The sequence below is a fragment of the Phoxinus phoxinus genome (assembly GCF_949152265.1).
Source record: "Phoxinus phoxinus genome assembly, chromosome: 11".
Taxonomy (NCBI): domain Eukaryota; kingdom Metazoa; phylum Chordata; class Actinopteri; order Cypriniformes; family Leuciscidae; genus Phoxinus; species Phoxinus phoxinus.
This window is the reverse complement of record NC_136886.1, coordinates 24,829,447-24,851,763: the sequence shown is the minus strand read 5'-3', so window position 1 is coordinate 24,851,763 and position 22,317 is coordinate 24,829,447. Positions and strand designations below refer to the sequence as shown.

The following is a 22,317-nucleotide window of genomic DNA, read 5'->3' as shown; positions in this document are numbered from 1 at the left end:
AATGTTTTCCCTCTGCGTTTCCAAAAAAAAAAAAAACCCATTAACATTGTGAAACAAGTAAACCTAGGCCATTGCACACTGAGTCCGAAATTTTCGTATGCGTTTTTTCGTATTCGTGATTCGGTGGCTCTGAATTGTCAAAGAACCATTCAAACTTGTTACGGATGCGAAAAACGCAGAAAATCGATTTTTTTATGACGGACTAAAGTTTCGGAGGCAATGTGCAAGCGTGATTGACATAACGTGAGGTCGCATTTATTTTTTAACGTGCGAAAATTTCGGATGCGAATTTCGAACTGTGTGCCATGGCCTAGTCATTTTGGCTTAATCTTTGGTATAATGTCATACCTGAGAAGGTGTTCAAATAAATGTCACATTAGACGAGGAAGTTGTAGGTAGTGTTTGTATAATTCCATATCTAATTTAGCTGAGGTAAATTCAACGCAATCCTTACGTATCCTTGCTTGATGTTGAATGAGACGCCCATTGGTTCGTTGAAAATTTTAAATTTAAAAGGCTGATTTTATACGTTACACATAAGTACTAGCAAAACAATGATTTTGAGTTTGTAAAATACACACTAATGTCTATGGAAGCGGCAATAATAATCCTTTCCATTATAATAAGACGACACGTTTTACATGTTAGATTGTGTAAGTAGCTTAACAGTTTGCTCTATTCTTCTCCCAGTTCACCGGCCACTTACTTTTCACAGTTAAAATCCTCTATCGTTTCGGAGAGAAATGTAGTAGCACGTTCATCTGCCAGTGGGTCTTTCATGGAGACTGTCCTCATGTGTTTGCAAATTGAATATAATAATGCATTTAAAAGTTGGTAATGCATCTACCATTGCCATCTACCGCTTCACCAACGGACGTCGCTCAAATGCCTCTGGGGGCGCACCTCAAACCAATCAGAGCGATCATCATCGTGTAAAGCCAGCCTCAACGTTTCTGATTGGTGCCTCGATTTGGACGGATTAGATATCGGCTTGAATGGGCTCTTTGCCAGACTACTTGCAGAGCAAATCTAAATTTGCCTGAAGTTTGTCTGGGTTTCCCCAGGGTAAGGCTAAAGAAAATAATAAAATCTGAAGAAAATCTTTTCGCTTTTTTGATGTTTTGAATTTTATCGATGTCTAAGTTAATTCTTCAAATCATTTTTGCAAAGTTTGTACTATATTCTGTTTATTTTGATACATAAAATACATAATTTTTGTTAAATAAATATACTGTCATTAAATATGTTAATAGAAAAATATAGAACAAAAATATTTTATATAGTACAGATTCTGAAAGCATCAAAGAAGATCCCATAATAATTTAAGATTTACTGTTCAATACATTGTATTTTATTATAAGAGATATGATTAATATCATATTTGTTAAATATAATGGTTTCTTTCATTATAAATATGGTGATTATTATCTATAAGGTGGACACCCAACTTAATATATTATATTTACCATCTGAATTTAACCATGTCATTCCAAAAAAGGAAAAGTCAGCTGCTGTTTAATTTATACTTATACTGCTGTACAACTTATATTTAAAAAATAAAATCTGTAAATGTATAACACTATATAGTGTTACAGTACGCTGGCATTAAATTACAAAGTAAAAAAAGTACCAAAATGACCAAAAAAAAGTAAGCACTGCTGCTAGTGTGTTTCTATAGCTTAAGGAGTGATAGTAAATTTAACATCTTTCTCTCTGACTGCCATGATCAGTCTCTTTCTTTATATATTTTTTCCCTCTATCGTAAGGTCACAGAAAGGCAACATTGGATTTTTTTATTTCACCATCAGAGCAAATTGTAAATCAAAAATATTTTTTGCTATGGTCACCTATAGGGCTGTGCGATATTGAAGAAAAATGCGATAACTCCTGTGTTATTTTAACATCAGTGTAAACCACAGGGCTTCAGGTTATCCTACATTAAGTTTATTTAATAAAAGATACTGAATCATAAAATATAAAAATAAAACATTGCTTAGTTTTCACTGTATGAATTAAATATATCCTGATACTTAAAGCTGCAGTCCGGCACTTTTTTGGGTTTAAAAATATAAAAAAATACATTTTTGAAAAAAAACGTAACCAGACAGTGTTCAAAACGATCTGCTTGCCTTACCTCGATTCAAAACGGTAAGCTTGTAATAATGATTTTAATTCTAGTGGTACTGGTGGATTTCCGCGGGAATTTCGAGCATGTCTTTGCGTCATTACGTCACTTCTGTACACATAGAGAAGGAGTCTCGGCTAGTCGGCTATTATAGCGTGTGTGGATGATGGTGGAGATTTAGCTTAGCACTTGGTATGGCGGATCCCGAAAGTTTAAAGCGACAATCACCAGTGACAACTGGAGATTCACCAGTTGTAAAACCCAAAGACTTAGGACTTCAGAAAAAATATATTTTTCACGTTTTGACGTGATATAAGCAATCGTTAGATTTAATCAGCATGCTATAGCCTACTGCAATGCTTCCCCCCACCCCCCGAATTTGGTCAGAACAAAAGTGAATGTTACTTACTTGTTCAGATGACATTTTTCGATGAAAATTCTAATGTTGACACTTTCAAAAAGTATACTCTGAGATTGCTGATGACAGTAACGTTACAGTATCCACAACGACGCGGCAGCGACAGGTTCTCCTCAATACATTGTGTTCATCCGCGCTGATTCATGCCGATTTACTACCCACGCAGTTAATAATTCCGCGAATAACTGCAATTGCAGATTTCGAACAGAGATGGCGACAAAGAGGAAAAACGACAGACTGCAGCTTTAATAAAGCTAAAAAAACCTTTCTTTTGTTCATGACCCCATTTATTGCAAGCTGTTGCGATATGCATATTGCGATATATACATTTGCGATATTTCGATAAATTCGATATATTGCGCAGCCCTAGTCACCTATATAATCTTATAGACCGTTTACTCTGCTATAGTTCATTTAAAGCCAGAAATGCCCATTGTTCATTCATATATCTCTGTTGAGCAGGGTGATTTTGTAGGCTATGTTTGCATAGAAGTTGAATTGATTTTCAGGTCTTGAAAAATGCTTTGGAAACTTTTAAAAAAGTATTAAATTGGAAGTGCAGATACCTGCAAATAGGCTGGCATAAAATGGACTAGCATGAACAGGACTTTTTTTTTTTTTTACCTTTTGTGTTCTGAAAAAAAAGGGGCATTAGTACCACAACAGGGAGAATAAATGATGACATTTATTTTTCATTTTACAGTGAACCATTCTTTTGAAGTTAAAATATTAAACAAATTTAATAAATAAAAAGTATTTTTTAGTTTAATATTTTACATGTTTTTAATTTGTGCATGTTTTTTAACAGTTCAGATGAAGACATGCGCGAAATACTTCGGCAAATACAAATTACAACAAATTTACTGGCAGAAAGGTTGACCTCCTCACAAGGAACTCCTAACAGGGACATCCTACCAGGGACATCCTCACAGTCTATGATGCCCCCTATGCCCCCGACTCACAGTCTGTTTCAAACCACCCCAGGCTACCCAGGGACATCCTCCCCATCTATGATGCCCCCTAGGGCCCCCTCTCACAGTCTGTTCCCAACCACCCAAGGCTACAGAACAAATTCCACCCGCTGGCGACCTTATCCATCCACCCCTGGTTCTCAGAGTAGCCAAACATCATCTTCGACAAGAGAAGATGACATCCAGATGAATCTTTCCCGACTATTTCGGCCATATAGTTCGGAGTCTGGAAAAAGGAAAAAAGAAGTTCCCTGGAGCCATTATTTTTCATGTCTCTCTGAACCAGAGAGCACTTTTCTGCCGAGTGTGGAGGACACAAGGCTTCTGGAGGAATGTGGTCTGGGCCGCAAATTTATTACTTTTTCAAGTAATATGGGCAGCCATTCTGATGTTGCTGAATGCCTTTACCAGGCATACCCACTTCTCAGAGGTGCAGGGGGATTCACATTAGCCAGAAGTGATCGCAGAAGGGAGTTAAGCGTCATCCCAATCCCACCCTCAGGCTACTCGGTAGCCTATCTAAAAAATGTTTGTAAAGGAAAGCGGACCCCAATTTATATTATTCCCCTGCAGAAACCTCTTATACTCCAGCCTCACGAAGGAAATGTAAGTGCAATGTGATAAACTGATAAACAAATTTTTTTTGAAGAATGTGTATGTTCATGTTTTGTTAAATTTTTAATACACTTCAAAAGCAGGTTCCAGCTGTCATGCAGGAGTGTTTTACGTGCAACCAGAGCATAGTTCTCGCTCAACTGGCAGAACACATTGCGACCTGCAAATGGTAAATTTTGTGTACTGACTGTTCATATATCACTTTAAATTAAGCATGGGCTATCTTTGAACATAAAGGTACTGTATTTTTCTTATTCCATGCAAACAGCACAACAACTGCCAACAATTCTGAAGAATTGGATGATTCACTCACCCAACCAGAGAATGGGTATGCTACTCTGTGCTAGTAAACGACATGTAAGAATGTCCTTACTTTTTGACGGATGTGTTTGTTTTGGGTTAAAATTGAGCTATTTGTATTTCAGTTCCAGTGATGACGAAGATATGCGAATCGCAATTGAACTATCCTTTCAGGTTTGTGTGCATGACATATTTACTTTTACAAACATTTTCAAAGAAATAACAAATTCGAATTTTGTACACACAAGCAGGGTGTGTCCTCAGGACCGTCATCAGCAGATGTCTCACATGTGGCCGGAGGTGATTCAGTTTGTTGTACTCCACTTCAGACTGAAGATCCATTGTATGTATATTTCTGGTTATTTGTTTTATGACTGGCAAATTCAGTGCTTTATGCCTTAACGGCTAAGAGTGTTGTTTTTAATTATTTTTAAACAGACCTGAAGTTGTCCTCTCCAGTGATGAAGAGGATGTGCACAATGTAAGTCTAACAGTGTGTTGAAAGAAAATGCTGTTTGGCAAGCATTGATAGTTATTTGGTAAGCGTTTAAGAATTTACAGTCCATGTAATCTTGCATGAATGTTGCGATGTGGATGAGAGTGCGGGCACGCTCTTGTATACAGAGCTCTGATAAGTCACGACTACGCCAGCCCAGCATTGAACCAGCTGAGGAAAAACCCATAAAAGGGCACACGAGTTTGTTCTCATTCCCACAATTACAAGACACTGAGACGTGAATATGTACAAAATCTCTTTTTATTCAATGATCATAAATAATTTAAAAGATTAGGAGACAATAAAATAGTTGTCATGGATGGCAAGGCCACTGATTTGTATATGAGCAACTAGGTCCAATAAGGTAACGGACATGCAGACTCTCGTAACTGAGCTGGGGTGCACCCTTAGCTGGGCAGGCTGAGCAGTAGGCTTCAAATCAGCCCACAATGAGTACACCGTGCCCAAAACTTCCAAAGCACACACATGAAAATTGACTGGTATTTGTAGTGACAACTGAAATTTTGGTACAGTGACAACACCAAAAAAATGGCATACTTTCTTCATGTTTACTAGATAATAAACAGAATGAATTATACAGAATATGTACTGAAATCTGATCATTGGTTTTATTACAGAACATGGTGGATGATCAACACCAGCTAAATTACATGTCCCCATCACACCCAACAACAGAAAGTTGTCATGTTGATCCAAGCGAGTAAGTAATCTGTTAAAACAAAATTATATTTGTTTTAACCAAAAGATGTCAACTCCATCAAATGTAACATAACCAAAGTTTAAAATGTATGAAGCTTCGGTAGTGAAGTGATCCATTACCACAATCAATCAAAGCATATAGGTATTTCACTTAATTCAATTTAAAATTAACTTGAGAGAAGTTGGTTAATAGATTCCATTCCTGAAAACAGTTATTCATTCACCCAAAAATAAAATTCAGTTAAAGTGATTTAGGCTTAGGTGAAGTATCACTTTAATTATGTCTACTAACTGAGTACATAAGTTTGTAAAATGTAACTATTTCCTGACAGGCCAGATTTGGAGACTGTACTACAGAGGCTGGAGAACCAGCTGGACGCTGGACCTGCACCTATGTCAAATTTGATAAATGTGATGAGAGACACTGTTTTGTCAAGTGCCTTAAGAGCATTCAGTCGCCAGAGTTTTTCCCCTGAAAAGAGGCTGAATATAGTATTCGTTGACTCTGAAAACACCGGAGAAGGAGCAGTGGATGATGGAGGGCCCACAAGGGAGTTTTTCCGACTGCTTAATGTGGAGCTGAAAAACAGCCAATACTTTTGTGGTCCAGACGAATCAAAGAATTTGACTTTGGTGTCTCGTGGTAAAAAACAATGTTCACTGGCAAAAATCTAAAAGATTTGTTTTGTTATGGGTTTTGTAAATCTGTGAAATTGTTTTGTTTGTTTGTTTGTCTTTCAGCTGTGCTGGCAGGCGAGTACAGAAATGTTGGGAAGATGTTGGCTGTTTCAGTCGTTCATGCCGGCATTACACCATCATTTTTTTCAGAAAGACTGTATAGTCTCATTTCCTATCGTCCCAGTCTTCCTGTTGACATTGAAGAAATAGATGACTGGGAACTGAGGCAGATGCTTCATAAGGTAAGAAATAAAAATAAAAAAGTTAATCAAATTAATAAAAGTTTGACGTTGCCTTGAAAAAGCCGGACCAGGAAATGTGACGTAGTTTTAACTGCTTTATGTTAGAAACGTATAAGCTTTTCAAAAAGGATTTAAGGTTTGCTTTAGTAGTTTTCAAAAGCTAGAGTGTTTGATAGATAGAAAGATATATAGATAGATAAATAGTCATTTTTATTGAAAACCGTTGGAAAGGATGAAGTCCTTTTAGCAAGAACAAATTAACAATGTTTGGGGAAGCTACTCAGAAACTCGTTTGTTAAGCTACTTGTAAATTAAAGTAGATAGTCAAGTAAACTATCTGAAAAAGCTACACTGTTTTAAAAGCAACTGAGCTACTGTCAAGCTACTGAAAAATGTTGTTAGTATCGTCAATACTTGTGGTTAGCTACTCTCTACCACTGCAGACTCCTGACGGTCTATTCCGAGTTTGGTGAATGTAGCATTAAAAGCAATAGCAGAAGATGTGTTTAGAAGTTTTAGCCAATAATAATAAGCTAGGGGCGTTGGAGACACCCCTAATTAATGTTTAAATAAAATGTTCATGAAAATAAGTTGTTATAAGCCGCTCTGCTCGGAAACGGTGGAAGAAACACAACCTGCACATGTTTAAATAGTCAAAGCGTTGTGTTAATTATATTTAAAAAATGCAAAAAAAAATGGATTAGAAAAATTAAAAGTAGATTTAAATAGATTTAGAAATGAATGCCAAACCAGTCTTATGATTAATTAATATTTATATATTATGGATGTAACGGTACACAAAATTCACGTTCAGTACGCACCTCTGTTTTTAAGGCACTGTAAGAGCCATTTTGTCTTTATTTAAAACTTATTTAAGTGTGTGTCCAGTAGGGGTCTCTCTTTGGGTAATTGGTTGCTGAATATAGGTAGGAACCTTCCTTCAGGTGACATGTGTTGCTGGAGGGAAGGTGCACACAGTTTTTTGACCGCTAAGCTATGCTACACAGAGTTATTATATGCCATGCTGCGCAGTCGAAATCTGTACTGGTGAAGGACTTGGAACCAGTGGTTCCAAGTGTAGACTACACTGTAAAACCAGCGTAGTCTAGTTTTTTGTAGTGAGTATACTGTGACTCCCCGCCTAACCCGTCTCATCACCCCATAAGCACCACCACACTCACTAATGCATACAGTAGCCTATGCAACGACATGTAATTGAGAGCATTATGAGACTAAGTGTTATCAACATGTCAATTTATTATAAGCAACACAAGACTTTAACAGCCAATGACATTTACAGCTGAGGAGACTGGACTGAATTTGTACTGTTTAGTGTTAATCACCATTTAACTCAGCCAGTTAAGAGCTACATTTAGCCTTAGATGTTATATGAATATGGTCCCTGAAGCACAGGTTTTATCAGCTGACAATAATAATAATAATAAAAACATTATAGGCACAAATACAAATTTACTTTTAGAAATGGTGTTTTTAAAAGAAAATGGTGTTATTGTTTTGGCAAGTTTACTGTTTAAATTAAAACGTATGAAAATTTGTGTGATATTCCTTTATAAAATAAGTTTTAATAGATTTCATTATTATTATTATTTTACAGTACATTTTACTGTGCAATTTCTTTCATAATTTCTTTAAGTTTATACCGAACTTTTATTTTGGTGGGTTGTAGACATTGACACTATTTTAATAAATTATTATTATTATTAGGCCTACTTGAAGTACACTCTACTGTGCAATATTAATATATTTATGTTATAATTTCTTCAAATTATACAGAACTTTTATTTTGACAGGTTGTCGTAAAGACATTACAGTTTCTGTGTGTGTATGATACGAATGAATAGCCGCGTTTCCATTACCCTTCAAATTGCGCAAATTGAAATTGCGAATTGAAAATACGCTCAATGGAAACACGTCAATTTCGCAAAAACTCTCGTTTATCGCAAAAAAGTTTTTACGCTCGCATGAGGAGGTTTTTCAGCCAATTCGAAAAAGGAATATTTCGCAAAACTGCAATGGAAACAGTTTTTGCGCATTTACAGTCACCTGACTTAGAAGACGCGGTGTGTTTGGGGTCCATGTACGCAAATAATAATAATTATCATCATTATTATAACATTTACTAGGCTACATATTTAGATGACGCTTTTATCCAAAAAAGGAACAAAGCAATTCGTCAAATGTCATTCATAATACGGGTTAGACAATAATAATACAGAGCTGAGATTATCACAAATAAACACAATATTTTGACGCATATCTAAGGGTATGTGTGGAGTGTGGAGCGCGCACTACATGGCACGGAGGCGCGGGCGTGAACAGTTGCATTTTCCTAACAGTGAAACAACTTAATATAGCCTAGCCTACTCTATAATTTCTGGTCATAGAGAAAATAATAATACATTATTTGTAACTACTTTTATTTGTGTAAACAATAACAAGAAAATGTTGTGCTTTTGTAAAATAAAATACAACAATCAGGCGCGTTTTCATGATCTCCCTGAACTGGAGCGCGAGAACTGAAACAAAATATAACCTATGTAGCTAAAGCTTGAAATGTCCACTTTAAAACGAACAAATTCGAATCGAAAGCTAATACATTTTGTTCTGATTAAGTAATCCGTATGAAAGGTGCATTTCTCTCTAAAAGAGCATCTGCTTAACAGCGGAGATGGAGATGTTTTTAGCCGAGTTAGAAAACAATAGTTTAATAATATTAATGGCTCTTCTTATTCAGCACTGCGGGAAAATGTCAATTCCAGGTTCTAATTTGGCCTTAGAAAACCAGTAAAATCGACAAGTTTTCCATGTTAATTTGTGAATATTTTACATGTTTAATAAAGGGGAAAAAAGTCATTAAACAAACATCTGAAAATTCGTCGATATTTACTTTTTTGCGCAGCAGTTGGTGTAGCCAGTTTAAATTAAAATTGTGGTGTTCAACTTTGCGTTTTAAAAAGACAACCGTTTATTTTTCGTTTTTCAATTACGGGTTTAAAAAGGAAAAAACGAATGGACACAAAAGTAGCCTACATGGATCGTTTGGAATAGGAGACAGAGTTCTTTATTAAATTCATAAAAGAAACAATAATTAGCCTATAGGAATACTGGATTCTAAACTTCAAAGAAATGCCACAATCAAAACCTCAGCGCAGAAATGAGGGTGAAACACCCAGAAACTCCTTATATTTCGTTTGGAATATAAGGGTCTTTCCCTGCCATTAATGTTTGGATAACACGTACGTCTCCCTCCATTAATAATAATAATGTCTAATGCGGTGGCTGTGAGATTATATAAACCAACGTCCGCTGCCGTGATTTTTAGAATGACTTTATCGTGAGAGAAAAAAGGACGTTTTAGTCGCATAACATCGGTTAATGGAAACGCCGTCATTTCGCAATAGTTTTGTATCGATATTTAGATAAAAGCGCAAAACATTTGCGCAAATCTGTAATGGAAACGCGGCTACTGACGATAGTTTTATCAAATGAAATGGTGAAATTCTCATGAAGTGACTCTCATAGCAGCTCTGCGATGAAGTGCACATGTGTAGCCTACATCATGTCCTCATAGCTACAGTGAAGCGCTGAAAACACCACGAGCGTGAAGTCACGCTTGCTTCAGTGTGTGTGTGTGTGTAGAGCACACATTGAGCGCTCATTCCCAGAGACGTGTTGAACAACTGCAGTCTCTTTGAGTTTTTAATATTCACAGACACTAGGTGAGATTTGATTAATTGTACAGCCCTACTTTTGATTTATTCATTCAAAAAATGACCAAATTCCGTGACGTTCTGCTTTATACAGTTGTGAGTGGATTCCGCGATTTGATCTGTGTCCATTGCAAACACAGACGCGGTGAATTTATGAATGAAAGTGTGAAAGTTCTGTCACAAAACGAAGTTGTTAGGCATCCTCACGCTTTTTTAAGTGGGTATACGGAAATACTTGGCATTTCTAGTGGGTATACCTGCGTATCACGTAGACCATCGGTTCCCAACAGGGGGGTCGCGGCCCACAAGGGGGCCTCAGCGAGCTCCGTGGGGGGTCGCGTCATATTTTGAAAAGTTTTGAGCAATGAGCATTAAATAAAAGTCCTTAACTTTTTTCTGTTCAAAATGTACAAAATTAATATAATGAGCGAGTTCATCATGAATCCATTTTCCAATCCTTGTTTTTGTGTTATCCTGAACCACTGGTACTCCTATAATAAGTGTTTACATTGGGACTATTTTACACTGGTTCGGATCGCTGCCGCTGTGGAGTAGCCCAGTACCCGCATGACTCGTCATAGACGTACACAGAGAGAAGTAGTTCCGGCTACAATGTTCTTCCGAAAGACGCATTATTCTGTTAATAAACGCAAGTTTATTATCGCTCGCTATAGCGCCAAAAATAAAGCCTCACATTGATAAAGTCTCACAAATAACATGCAAATATTGGGGCCCCAGACAGCAGTCATTTAGTAATAGCCTATATTCTTTTTTTTACCTACACACAGTGTGAATATTTTTGTTATTGCATTTCAAATAGGGCCAATTTATAGGCTACTCCTAGGCTTACGTTTTTAAATTACAAAGGGCCTACTGATGTTTTTGTTATTGTATTTTCAATATTATAGGCTAGTATTTGTGCATAAACATATCTGGTTATAGTAAACATACCGTTTGTTTGAAAACAACATATTTTGTCATCCTTGCTGCAAGCTTACAAGAGCAATGATATCATTAAATGTGAAGGGGGGCCCTAAAATATTTAAAAGGGGGTCTCAGACAAAAAAAGGTTGGGAACCACTGACGTAGACTACACCACTGCTTGGAACTGTGGATTTATTGACTGTTTGTTGGACTCTTACTAGAAATGAAGACCAGTCACGGTAAAATAAATCTACAATGTACCGGTAAGCATATTAACTTGGTGTGGACATTGCAGTGAATGACAACCCAAGCGAGCGCGTCCATTAACAAGCACCGTCCAGCAGCCATCAGCTGCTTAAAGTAATAGACTTGGCTGCTTACAGGCACCATTTGGTTTAATCAACCGTTTACTTTTTTAAACAAAATTTTAAGTAAAATGTCTGCTTGGTTTAAATAAAAAATAAAATAAAACAGATGTTCTCCAATAAATAAAATAATTCTCAAATAAAATAGACAAAATCTAACTGTATAAAAGTCATGTTTTCAATAACTGAATATGGTCGTAGATCTGCTGCTATAAAACACCAATTTAATTTATTATTGCTTTTTGCCTGTTCTAAACTACCAGCGAGAGGCAGTTTAAATGACGAAGGGGGCAGTGTTTGCATTTTTTTATTCCCGAACAGGAGACCTTAATGATATTTAATGAAAATAAATAGCAACTCAATTTAATAGTTTGAGCTCTGTTGTTAAATGGTAACTGTTCATATTATAGTAATGCGTATGAAAGGGCTCCTTATAATTGTCACAGTCTTCGTCTGCACCTGTCTGTCTTAGTCTGCACTACACTTCCCAGAATCCCTTGTGTCTTCACACCTGAACTCACTCCCTCAATCATCCACCTGTTCATCGTCCTCATTATCTGTGTCACCTGTCTTCACCTTGTTAGTGTTCGTTTGTATCTGTATTTAGTTTGCTTCTGTTCAGTCTGTCCTTGTTGGTCCTTGTATATGTTACCCTTCTGCCTGTACCAGTTTTGTATAAGTTTATTATAGTAAAAGTTTGAATTGGAGCTTTGTGCCTCTGCCTTTCTTCACCCGCACCATACCCGTGACAATAATTTACAGACAGGAAATTTTAAATTATTTACAGACAGGCATTTGTTCAATAAAATAGAACAATGAATATGATAAGTAAAAAAAAGAAAAATAAGCAATTACCTTTATGTTTATTTTTCTCCCCCCTGCTTTACTTTCAATACCGAGGTACGGACCAAACTGTAATTTCTGTGGTTGTAGCTTTCTCAAACCAACCTAATGATTTATGAACCAAGATGATGGCCAGCCTAATTGCAGTTTTTTTCTGATTAGACACAATATAGTATTGACTGCTGCTTACCATGTAAAAACAAATAAATCAACACTGATGCAGTATAGTTTTTTGTCTTATTGCCGTACCCCCAAATAGATCAAGAATGCAGAGACACTGGAGGGAGCACAGGAGGCCATAATTGAAGCTTCGGCTGTGTGGGGAATGCTTGGATGCTCCACCTACCTGAGGAGTCTTCAAGAGAGAGATGTCCTTGTAGAAGAAGCTGCAAGGGCATACGTTGAAGGACGTGTGAAAGAAGCAATTGAACAGTGAGTATTTTAGACTTCTAAAAAGTTTTGACTTTTTTGTGATACAAATACTTTGCATTGCAAAGTTCGTGAGATGTTAAAACACTGCATTTTATGAAAACAAAATGCAAAAAAATGCAGGTGCTTCTTGTAATGCGAAGATGAACACTACAGTGCAACACTTAGCAATAAAACAGTCTTTTTATTTGTTCCCAAATGCACGTTATTAGAAGCTCAAAAAACATCACATGCAGAGATTGAGTTTGTGTGGAGCGGCATTTATTGTGAAAGGAGCCGCTCTGCTGGGAGAAGCTGGAAGAAACACAACCGTCACGTGTGTAAATAGTCAAAGCATTGTGTTTACTCTGAAAAAGACTATTAAGTATATTTACTTAATAATCATAGGCATTAAAAAAACATAATAACAATGCAAGCACTGTAAAACGTTTAATGCTAGGGGTTAAACTGATCATTGTTGATCTGTGATTCATACAGATCATGCCCCACAGTTCAGAACGCATGTGATTTGTGGATTAATTACAAAGATTAATCATCAGAGTACAAGTTTATCATTTGCACATGTTCCTTCCAGCACATAATTTCCACAACCCTTACAGCGCAAGAAGAGCCAAAAAAGAACTCAGTACTCGATTGCTGTTATCTGTCTGCACTGACGTGCACACAAACAGTGGACTGATTTCTCTTTTACATCACCTTGCACATGAATGGACAAATAGAAACAAAATATGTAAAAATAGCCGTCTTGGCAAAAATTCTTGTAAACATGGTGGTGAAGTCTTAACGGTTGTTTCTTAAGGGAACATAAACAGTTGAGAAAGAAATTGGATATGTATAATATTGAATATGTGCATTAGGTCTTAAAGTCTAAGTGACAGCAGCCTATAAATACCAGTTGTGCCTACTATGTCATTAAGGTTAATTTAAAAAAATATTTTTTTTTTAAAAGAAAGATTAACCTTTATTTTATTTCTACATTGAACGTGTTTCTTTTACATCTAGGCCTAATTATTCCATTTCTTTCTTCAGTAAATTTATGTGTATTTTTTTCCCCAATGATTGTAATTAGTATATTTGTTGTTATTGAGTGCATTTACATGCACCCACATAATGCGATTACAAAGGAATTTTGAAAATATTGGGATTAAACTTTACCTCATGTTGCAAAATACTTTGATCAAACTAATGTGTTTAAGCTCAGTCTTTAAATGCAAGATATTTAAAGTGTACATAAGTATTTGATTGTGCTAAAATTGAACTTCTGCAAGTAAACTTTAAGTACATTAATGTATAAATGTTTAAACAAAATATATGGATTGTGAGATTATGATATATAAAAATATATATAAATAGATTATCGGTACATTTAATACAGATAGTAATCTATATCTATAAAATATCTATAAGTTTAAGAAATTTTAGTGTTAAAATTTCAATATTCAAAAAAAATAAAAAGTAAAAATAATAAATATTATTATTGTTAAAGGCACACCGTGGAACTTTTGACCTAAAAAGTTGAAGCATATGAGTTGTTTTAAATGATTCCTCAGGCCAATATACAGTGTTTGACTCTATCAATGCTCCGATCGGGGCTGCCCTCTTGAAATACCGCTTATGTAAGTTTGGAGGAGACGGACCGTCTTTGAACAGGTCATGTGACCTGGAGAACGAATCACTTTACGACCGTCACGTGACCACAAGCTCTGATATGCTCAAGGAGCGAACGCTTTTGCTACTATTCTTCCGCCTGCTCGACTCCTGGCCGTGGCTGAGGCAAGGAAAAGTTTAACACTGCTCCTGAGGAGGCAAAAAAGAGAAAACGCGAGAGGGATCGTGCTCGCGGAAAAACAAGAGGCTCTCTTGTTTCTCCCCGGCTCTCCCTCGTTGTCCTCCGCGTCCTCCTGTTTCGGGAGGGGGACTCTGAAGATTATTCAAGGGGCGAAGAAAATGATGACTGAAAATAAAACATAATCATCGGCATAAAAGTGGATATATAATGTAATATTTACTGCGAAGTCGGGAATTCGTGAAACAAAACTGATATGTCAAAACCTACTGCCGTTTGTAGGCTTCAGTTTGTTTGTCCTTTTACACATTCATATATGTGTTTATTATTCGTGGCTTATATGATTTTATATACAAATGTCTATGTATTATTAGAGGCTTATATGATATTTTAGATTCAAATTCATAGTTTACTACAGGAAAAACACAAATAAGACGACGTAAGTCCTATCTAAAGATAAGATGACTCCAAAACCAACACAATAACAACTTAGTTTTAGGTACAAAATGTCTATGACCTGCTCCTGCCGATCGACTGTCCTGCACAGTTTATCTCCGACCCCAAACACACCTGAAGCAAACAATCAACGTCTTCAGGATCGCTTGAAAATTAAAGTGATTAGAGTTGGAGATGAACTCAGCAGGACAGACAGGAGCAGGGTTGGGCACCCCTGCTCTATGCGACTTACCTGACCAGTTATTTTCTGTTCACTTTTGTGCAATTCATTTATTAAGTGGATGTCTTCTTTACTTTTGCGACAGTGCTGCGGCGGCGCTTGTGGCCTCTAGGGAAAGTTAAAGGTCTAGCGCCCCTAGTGGCCAAAAGTTCCACGGTGTGCCTTTAAGGCTGATTTATACTTCTGCGTCGAACTGACGCCGTAGCTACGCCGTAGGCTGTGTGTAGCGTGCGTACCCTCCGGCGTACCCTGACGTGCACCTCTCCAAAAATGTAACAACGCGTCAATTCTACGCGGACGCAAGCGCTGTGATTGGTCTGCTAGAACCCCTCCCTCGGGTTTCACACACTCCCTCTGCATGTGTAATTGCGCGTCAACGCGGACAACAACGCAGAAGTATAAACGAAAACCAACGCGTTGCCTACAGCGTAGAGGCTCCGGCGTAGGTCCGACGCAGAAGTATAAATCAGCCTTTAATAGGCAGTTCAGGTTTTCCTTCTATTTTGGATTTAGCTGAACACATGCATGGCTTGTTTTGCTAGAATGATAAACTATCACCTATTCTTCTTTATCTGTTTTAGGTTGACTGAGGGGTTGAAGACTCTTGGTTTAGGTGATGCCATCAAGACATACCCAGAGGTCATGAAACCCATGTTCATTGGTGGTTCGAAGCCACTTGAGGCAGAGGACATGTTGGAACTCTTTAGAGTCAATTTTAGTCGTCCTGGCAGTAACAGGCGAAGACTGGAAAATCAGACAGTAATGTTCTGGAGGGACTGGCTGATAGAAGTTGGGGGTATGTATTCTAACGATACATTATAATTATACTGTTATCCTTGTGTTATGTTTAAAAAAACATTTCAGAATCATTCCATTTACTGACACACGGCCTTATGAAAAATACGTTTATTCAAGTGTGCTATTAGTATACTTTTAAATTAAAATAAGAAAGTATACTTTGATTACCTTCAGTCTACTTTTTATGTATTTCTCAGAAAAATACTTAAAATTGCACTTAAATGTACTTGACTTATACCGACAGAAATGTATATTTGGCCTAAACTTGTACTCAATCTTTTGATCATGATATACTTAAAAGTATAATTAATTAAGTATTCTAATTAAACACGGCTTGTAGTTTCAATCTTTTGATTGAGTTGCCTAGTAAAATACTGGTCTTATAAACGACCATTGTTTAAAATATTGCTTTATAAAGAAAACAGAATCAGATATGTTTGTGGCGGAGGGAAATATGCCACCGCCTTGTGGGGGAAATGTTCAACAATTTACTAAGGAAGGCTGAGTGAGAAACAGGATCCCAGTCCCCCCACCCAATGCTTTTAGTCTTTAGTACAACTGATAGCCTAGTTGTATGTGGTTTCTATCGTGTTGCAAAGTGTAAATACTCAAGAGGCGGTGAGGTGGGCTTCAGGATTTACTCAATACACTGCAGCCACCTGAAGGGTGTGTGTGCAAGTAGAAAACTCAGGTTAAACCTAGTTGACTGCAAAACCCGCCCTCCCCGGATCTAACAAGTAAGCACTAGTTTTTTTTTCTTTTTCTTTCTTTCTTTCTTTATTTATAAAGGGACAATGTACAATTTTTAACATAAAATTCGCATTTCATGCATTGCACCGGATTTAGCCAAAGGCTATTTTTCGTCCGTAGTCCCCAGGCAGGTCAACACTTACACATCACAGAAAATACATATATGATCACATACAATAAATACATACACATACTGTCAGGGCCATAGAAGACTATAAATAAATAAATCAGTCAATCAATTTAACTACAACAATCTTAATGGTTACAGAATTGGTTCAATTTAAAAAAAGATTTTAACTTCAATTTAAAAAGACCATGAATTGTACACCCTTTTATGTCCTCTGGAAGGGCATTCCACTGATTAGTGGCTTTCACTGTGAAAGAGGATAGTCCAAATGCAGAACGACGAAAGGGAACCAGACAATTAGTCTTAAGCGATAGTCTGGTTGATCTCACAGCTGTTTCACAGCGAAGTTGAATAAAGTCATGTAGCACAGAAGGAGCCAGACTGTTTAAGATTTTATGAACCATACACAAGCTAGAATAAAGTCTAAAATTGTCAAAGTTTAAAAAATTATATTTCTCTATGATCTTACAAGAGTGAAAATGGTTAGGTTTTTTTATCAAAAAAATTTAACGTCTGTTTATATAGCGATTTCAAAGGTTTAATAACCTTTTCACCGGCTCGACCCCAACATGTCAAACAATAAGACATGTGAGAAAAGATTGTAGCATGCATAAGAGCCTTAGCTACATCAAAAGAAAGACAATGTCTAATTTGTCTAAAGTTTGCTATATTATGTTTAATATTCCTCATCATTTTCTTTACATGTTTTTTAAAACTAAGATTTGAGTTCAATAGTATGCCAAGATAATTGAGCTCTTTAACTATTTCTATCTTTTCACCATTAATAACTATATCAACATCAGATTTAACGTTTGTTTTTGAGAAAAAGATTCCTTTCGTTTTACTAATATTCAAGCTAAGACATGACTGTTCCAGCCACTGTGTAACTCTTTCAGTAGCAAATTTTAACTTCTCAGCTGCTAATTCTACTGTTTTCGCATGTGTAAAAATCACAGTATCATCAGCATACATTTGTACTTGTATCCCTTTACACTGTTGTGGGAGATCATTAATATATAAACTAAATAGTAAGGGACCTAATACTGATCCTTGGGGTACACCCATTGTATAAATGTAAGTTGCTGGACTTAACCCCTTTGATTTTTACACATTGTTCTCTATTTAATAAGTATGAGGATACCCATGCTAATGTTTCAGGTGACAGTTGAAATGTAGCCAATTTAGATATGAGCACTGCATGATTAACCGTATCAAAGGCTTTACGTAGATCTAAAAATATAGCCCCCACAAATCCTCCTTTATCAACTTTAGATTTTATTTGCTCTATTAAATGTAAAGTAGCTGTTTCGGTAGAATGATTTACTCTGAAACCAAACTGCATACAATGTAAGCCAGACTCAATGGTGTTAAGATGAGATGTCAGCTGTTCAAAAACTATTTTCTCTGCAACCTTTGAAAGAACTGGCAGTATGCTAGTATGCTTGTATGCTTATGTTACAAGTAAGTTCGTTTGAACAAATGAAACAAAAACTGTATATTAACACAAAGAAAACACGAGAGTATTCAACTCCTACACGACTAACGTTAACTTAAAGGGATAGTTCACTTTGAAATTAAATGTTGGTATGTTTTATCTTACCTGAAGTGCATCAAGATGTAGGTGTCTTTGTCTCCGCAGTAGTTTCAATTTTGATATTTTTAGGTCAAACCGTTCTTGTCTGTCAGTCATATAATGCAGGTTTTTAGGTACTCTCTCCAAAAGCATGCAGAGATGTCTCTAATAGCATGCAGAGAAAAGTCCAAATTAATTTATTTTTTATTATTTGAACGGTTTTGAACCAAAACACCTTCTGATTTATGGCCACTCGACCAGTGCATCTCTAGTTCCAATGTAGTTTTCTTGGTTTAGAAATATAATTTATTTCTTTGGAATATTCTTTAGTTTTAGGTTAGTGATATTATCAAACTTATTTGTAATGCTCATCAATATTTTTCTTCTTTTTTCTTTAGAGAGGACCAGGCCTGTGAGCCTAGGCCAAATTTTAATTTTCACTTCAGGGGCAGACAGGATCCCACCTTTGGGGTTTGGACAAAAACCCACAATCCAATTCCTTCACCCCGAAGACCATGGTATCCGGATCTTCCCGGAAGCTAACACCTGTGATGTCACTCTGCGTTTGCCTCTGCATGAATCATACATTCAATTCAGAGAGAGGATGGAGTCAGGGATTCTGCAGTCCCCTACTTTTGGTTTTGCTTAATTTTTTTTTTTTTTTTTTTTTTTGCTTTCCTGTTCCTGTTTGATACTGTTCTTGTTCATTTTCTGGTTCTTTTTTTCCCTCTTTCGTTTAAATTCGTTTAAGTTTAAATGTTCAATAAATAAATAAATAAATACAACAATAAACATAAAAATCCTTGAAATTTGAGTAAGTTCATTGCTGGTGGTTAAATAATCAATCTCAGCATCTGAAACAAAGAAATCAGTGTATGCTCAATCTTAGTTAATTGCATTGTAATTTTAACACAAATGTAGATTTACTCAAATTACATAATTTTATTGAAGTTCAGATACTTGTACACTCTCACACATGATTGCATAACGCAGTTTAGACACAATAAATTAATACTTCACACCGCAAGTGCATTGTGCGCAAGTGTCCCGATATGGCGCTGACATCTTGGGATTTTAGTCTGCGCTGTAGCTATCTATGTAGCTATTTGTGACCAGACCGAGAAATACGGCCGCCATCTTAAACCGGTCATATATTATCTTATACGGTCTATGATATACGGTATAGGCTATAGATATTGTAATAAACCTATTGGGGAGGTCAGATTGTTACAGCTAGAGGCCTCCACTCTACAAAGCAAACAGGACCATAGAAGTAGAAACAATTATCTTTATTTAGTATAATTCATGCAGTTACCACACATGTCAGACTGGGTCAGGTTCTTGAAGTCCCAAACACAAATGCTAATCTGCCTGGGCGAACAACACCACGATGGAGCATGCTACACAGAAAACACTGCAATAAATAAAGCCCTACCAAAGCTAACAACCACGCAATAAATATAATAAAAAGCTAGAGGACACACCTCACCCCCAGAGGGCACTGCACCCATTCACAATGCACGTGAACTTCACACTCAAGACGCCCTCAGACTACTACAGAAGAATTTAGTTCATCAGAACCCTCCCACCCCGTCATGAAATGGATATACTGCCAGATTTAAAAATCACACACACACACACACACACACACAAAGTTAAACACTTAACTCTCCCAGGATGCGAGACCCTCCCCCGGGGTCTAGGCTTTGGCGCTGGTTGGCAATGGGAGAAGGCAGACACCAGTCCAGCGCTCGTGAGGCCTCCGGAACTGTAGCGGAAACAGAGCACCCCTTACTGAGAAGCCGCGTCGCCCACGCACTCCTATACCCACGTAAATCTACAGGTTAGCCCGCTACGCTATCTTCGCCGCCGGCAGCCCTAAATAGCATACGAACGGCACCCACCCCCCAACCTTGAGTGCAGCTCGGCGTTATCAACAACACACCGCTTCTCAGCCTCCCTCCCCTTCACTGAGCTCGTCTTTTTATTCTCGCCCTCTCCTCCAAATTCACGCTCATCAGACATCAGGTGCGAACACTCACGTAACTCAACCCACTCTTCCACAAATCCCTCCCCCCCACACACGGCAGTCATAACAATACATTTATCCAACGTCACTTCATTACAATATTTATATATATGTCAAAGCTTAGGTCCTAAACCCAAAACTATATTTTGTATCTTTATTATATTTGGTTTCTTAAATTCTTCACTGAATTACTTGTGTTATAAAATATCGCATAGTCTATTCATTTTCCAAGCAAATGTATATAAAATTGATCAGAATTATTGCGCTCCTATTTTGCGGGCAGCAGTGCTCGTTCAATGTGAAGTTTAGCAGCAAAATGATGAAGATTAGATGGAGAATATCCCTGTGAAATGTAAGTTTTGCAAACAACATGTCTCAAACCCATAAAACAGCACAAAATATTTCATGTTGAAACGATTTGATCTATTCGACCTCTAGGGCTGCTTAAGAGATGCGTGCACGCATTTATTTGGATGTACCTGGATCAAATTAGTGGGATTGCGTGAACTTAAGGCTACGTTTGCACGTGGATGGCTATTTTCATAAACGGACATTTCACCCCTCTTCATTTTCAAAAATAACATCGTGCACACGAACGAAGTTAACGAACCCGTGTATATGCTGTCAAGAGCATGCCAAACCTGTAGGTGGCAGTGTAGCGAGAAGCTCAAGCCCACGTTAGCCAAACAGTCGCTGCCTAAAACTCTTTTTTTTCTCAGTGTACATAAACGTGCAAAAGAAGTTTTCCAAAATCTCCACTCTGGCCGGAGTTTTTTTTTTTTTTATAAAGAATCGTTTTCAGAGGCAAATTCTCCGTTTGCGTGTAAACGACAGTGTTGGGAGTAACGCGTTACAAAAGTAATTAATTACTGTAATGCATTGCTTTTTGCTGTAACGCGGTAATGTAAGGCATTACAGGGGGGGAAAAAGTAATATTTTACTCGGTACAAATGTCAGTAACGCGCGTTACAAGCATTGTTAGTTAACCTGGAATAAAGTGGTAGTTTTTCTTTTCTTCATACAAATTCGCCAAAATCACCGCGAGATCAGCAGAGGAGAAACGTCCGCGCAAAATGTTTCACTTCCTGTACGTTAATCAGACAGAGCCGAGATGAGTGAGCCTGCAGCGGATAGTACATTCTCAATCTCAACAGCGAGAGAGGGAGTTTCTGCTTACCAGTCGCAGTGGTCCAGCGCCGTTTCCACGGCAACTCTGCGCCGCGGCCGCTCGAGTGTTTGAAAGCGACATGAATGTTCAAAGTTCACGCGCACGGCCATTGATTAAACCACGTCAAGATCATGCATCATTTACAAACATCTAGAATTAGAACATTACTTAAATAAAAATCTCATTAATATTAAATTATACATTTAAAACTGATTTTGGAGATCTATGACTCGTTCATAGATCAAATGGCCTATGCCCACACTACTGCAGTCACTCACAATAATAATTAAAATAAAATAAAAAATATTTGGCTTAGTTATTATTCATTAGTTATTTTTATTTTTGCTAAGGTTTAAGCCTAAAGTTTACCCCGGGCTTAAAGTAAAAAAGATGTCTGTACCATGCGTCCATGCAAAGTACCATGGTAATATTTGAGGTACCATGGCTATATCTGAGGTAGTATGTACCATGGTAATATGTACGGCAGAATGTACCATGGTTATATCTGAGGTACTAGGGCATGTACCATGGTAAATCTGAGGTACCATACTAT

The 22,317-nt window shown here is 37.1% G+C and overlaps 1 protein-coding gene across 1 annotated transcript; it reads left to right on the top strand.

Moving 5' to 3' along the window:
- Window positions 1-5,569: 5,569 nt before the first annotated feature.
- On the top strand, window positions 5,570-20,669 carry LOC307007428 (G2/M phase-specific E3 ubiquitin-protein ligase-like). Its single transcript, XM_079629471.1, has 6 exons — window positions 5,570-5,646; window positions 5,978-6,288; window positions 6,387-6,565; window positions 12,688-12,860; window positions 15,901-16,115; window positions 18,966-20,669. Exons 1-6 carry the CDS (start codon window positions 5,597-5,599, stop codon window positions 19,214-19,216), a joined length of 1,179 nt encoding a protein of 392 aa, XP_079485597.1. The 5' UTR covers window positions 5,570-5,596; the 3' UTR covers window positions 19,217-20,669.
- Window positions 20,670-22,317: the final 1,648 nt, after the last annotated feature.

What these genes read in the sequence shown, in the direction of transcription:
- LOC307007428 (XM_079629471.1), top strand. Translation starts at nt 5,597, where the DNA reads ATGTCCCCATCACACCCAACAACAGAAAGTTGTCATGTTGATCCAAGC. An exon ending in TGAGGCAGATGCTTCATAAG is followed by an intron (nt 6,566 to 12,687) that starts GTAAGAAATAAA and finishes ACCCCCAAATAG; the next exon opens with ATCAAGAATGCAGAGACACT. An exon ending in GTGAAAGAAGCAATTGAACA is followed by an intron (nt 12,861 to 15,900) that starts GTGAGTATTTTA and finishes TATCTGTTTTAG; the next exon opens with GTTGACTGAGGGGTTGAAGA.